The sequence below is a fragment of the Vespa mandarinia genome, chromosome 14 (assembly GCF_050613455.1).
Source record: "Vespa mandarinia isolate Hongniang chromosome 14, ASM5061345v1, whole genome shotgun sequence".
Taxonomy (NCBI): domain Eukaryota; kingdom Metazoa; phylum Arthropoda; class Insecta; order Hymenoptera; family Vespidae; genus Vespa; species Vespa mandarinia.
In genome coordinates this window covers 3,710,986-3,713,039 of record NC_140823.1, presented here as the reverse complement: position 1 = coordinate 3,713,039, position 2,054 = coordinate 3,710,986, and the positions used below count along the sequence as shown (strand labels likewise).

Here is a 2,054-nt window from a genome sequence, read left to right as displayed (position 1 = left end):
TTCGATGAAATCAAATTGAAGATATACTGAAACAACTTTTAAAGGACTTCCTTGTACGATTTGGCAGAAATTTTGATAGCGTTCGTAATTCTCACTTTTTCCTAAAATCTTCAAACATTACCAAACACCGTTAAATTCATTTCATTTCTGGATACAACGAAACAGAGAATCTAAAAGGAAAAAAAAGGGGGAAAAAAAGAGACATAACTTTGCGTTCTTTTTTTCGAAAACGAAAACGATTCTTCTTTAAGCCGTTCCTACGTTTTTACATTCTCGACGAAATCCTTCTCGAGGTCTTTGTGCCTGTTTATTACGTTTCCCGAGCAAATGATGTCATTAGATATACTTAGGCGAGACTTTATAGTCATCCTTTATGCTGGTCGAACGGCTCCCGGGTGAAACGAATTTAAGAAACTTATGGTTCACGAGTCATCGTCGTCCTTCGGTATACTGAACATTTCAGTTTAGTCTCTTTCTGGAAACGGCTACGCGAAAAAGAACCGGCTATTCACTTTTTATTACTTTTTTAGGAAACCATGAATGTTTATGTATAAATTTTAACAGCTTTCACAAATGAAATTAAAAGATATAAATTGTTTTTTTTTTTCTTTTTTTTTTTTTTTTACAATTCTTTGTTCATACATCACGATCCTTTAACTATATTAAATATTTTATTTACATTAAATAAGAAAATTTTTGTTCGCATATCAAAAAATTCATAACTATGAAAATAAAAGAATGAGAACAATCGATCATTCGATATGTTCATTTTAGGTTAACATTTATTTAGAACAAGCTGAAAAATTATTCGTGAGTTTTAAAAAATAAAAAAAAAAAAAAGTGTATACAAAATGCCAGCCGAAATTCCTGTTTGTGCTCTAAATTCTCCATCGATTGAATACTCTTTTCGAAGTAAAAATAAGAATAATTTTAAAAAAATCGCTGAGAGAACACATTTCACGTACAGAGAAGTGGAAGGTTAAGTAAATATTAATTCTACAATATTAAACGACAAACATTTTGAATTTAAAATTTATTAACGATTATTTTCTCACAGCTCTGGGTGTGATACATCGAAAAATTTTACGAACTTGCGGTCCAATAAATCGTTCAATTTTACGCGACATATTTCATTCTGGATTCGATTTTACCGAAAATAAACGTCATCAACATATAGACAGATTATTTGCCGTTATCGATAAAACGAATTCTCTTCAAGTGAGATAATAATCATATATATATATAATATATAATATAATATGATATAAATTTATTGATGATAATTAATTTTTTTAGATACGTATGGATCATTGGATCGAAGCTCTCTCTATTATCCTTCGTGGAACTTTGGACGAAAGAATAAACTTTGCTTATAAGGTATAGTTATTATTATTTTTATACAAAATATCTATTAATTTGTAAATTAATATAAATTTCAACAGGTCTACGATTTATTAAAAACAAATAGATTAAGAAAGGAACAAATGTTTCCAATGATGAGAGGATGCTTGATAGCTCATTTACCCGACGAAGATCCAGATGATGGAGTAAAGGTTAATATTTCAATTTTTCTATATTATCAAAAAAGCTGCATAATTTTTATATATTTCTTCTATAGGATTTGATAGAATTAATGATCAAGAAACTCGACGTAGATCGCGACGGATTCGTTTCTGAAAATGATTTTCGAACGGCAGTTAAAGAAAGAGGAGAATTCTTTTTGGAATGCATGGGTCCTGTTTTTCCTTCGAGAGAAGCACAACACGCATTTTTAACTACATTCACCGATAATATTGAATGAATTTGAACTTTCATTAGATTAATAATAAGAAAAATGATGGGAAAAAAAAATTCTTTCGTACCGTCGAAATAATATAAATGGAAGATAATAGATTCTATTATGTTTGTTAAGAGACATATACTCGACGAATCCAAAAGTACATCTCTTTTTCATGCCAATGAACGCATCAATCGCTCAAATCAGACAGAAGATATCCGTCTAAACGCTCTATTAAGTTTTCCAAGTCATCGATCTAATCTACGAGCGTATCTTA

General features: G+C 29.8%; 1 protein-coding gene across 1 annotated transcript; it reads left to right on the top strand.

Moving 5' to 3' along the window:
• The first annotated feature begins 851 nt into the window (after nt 1-851).
• LOC118440066 (calaxin) lies at nt 852-1,801 on the top strand. Its single transcript, XM_035862569.1, has 5 exons — nt 852-978; nt 1,058-1,218; nt 1,297-1,377; nt 1,443-1,553; nt 1,619-1,801. Exons 1-5 carry the CDS (start codon nt 852-854, stop codon nt 1,799-1,801), a joined length of 663 nt encoding a protein of 220 aa, XP_035718462.1.
• The last annotated feature ends 253 nt before the right edge of the window (nt 1,802-2,054 follow it).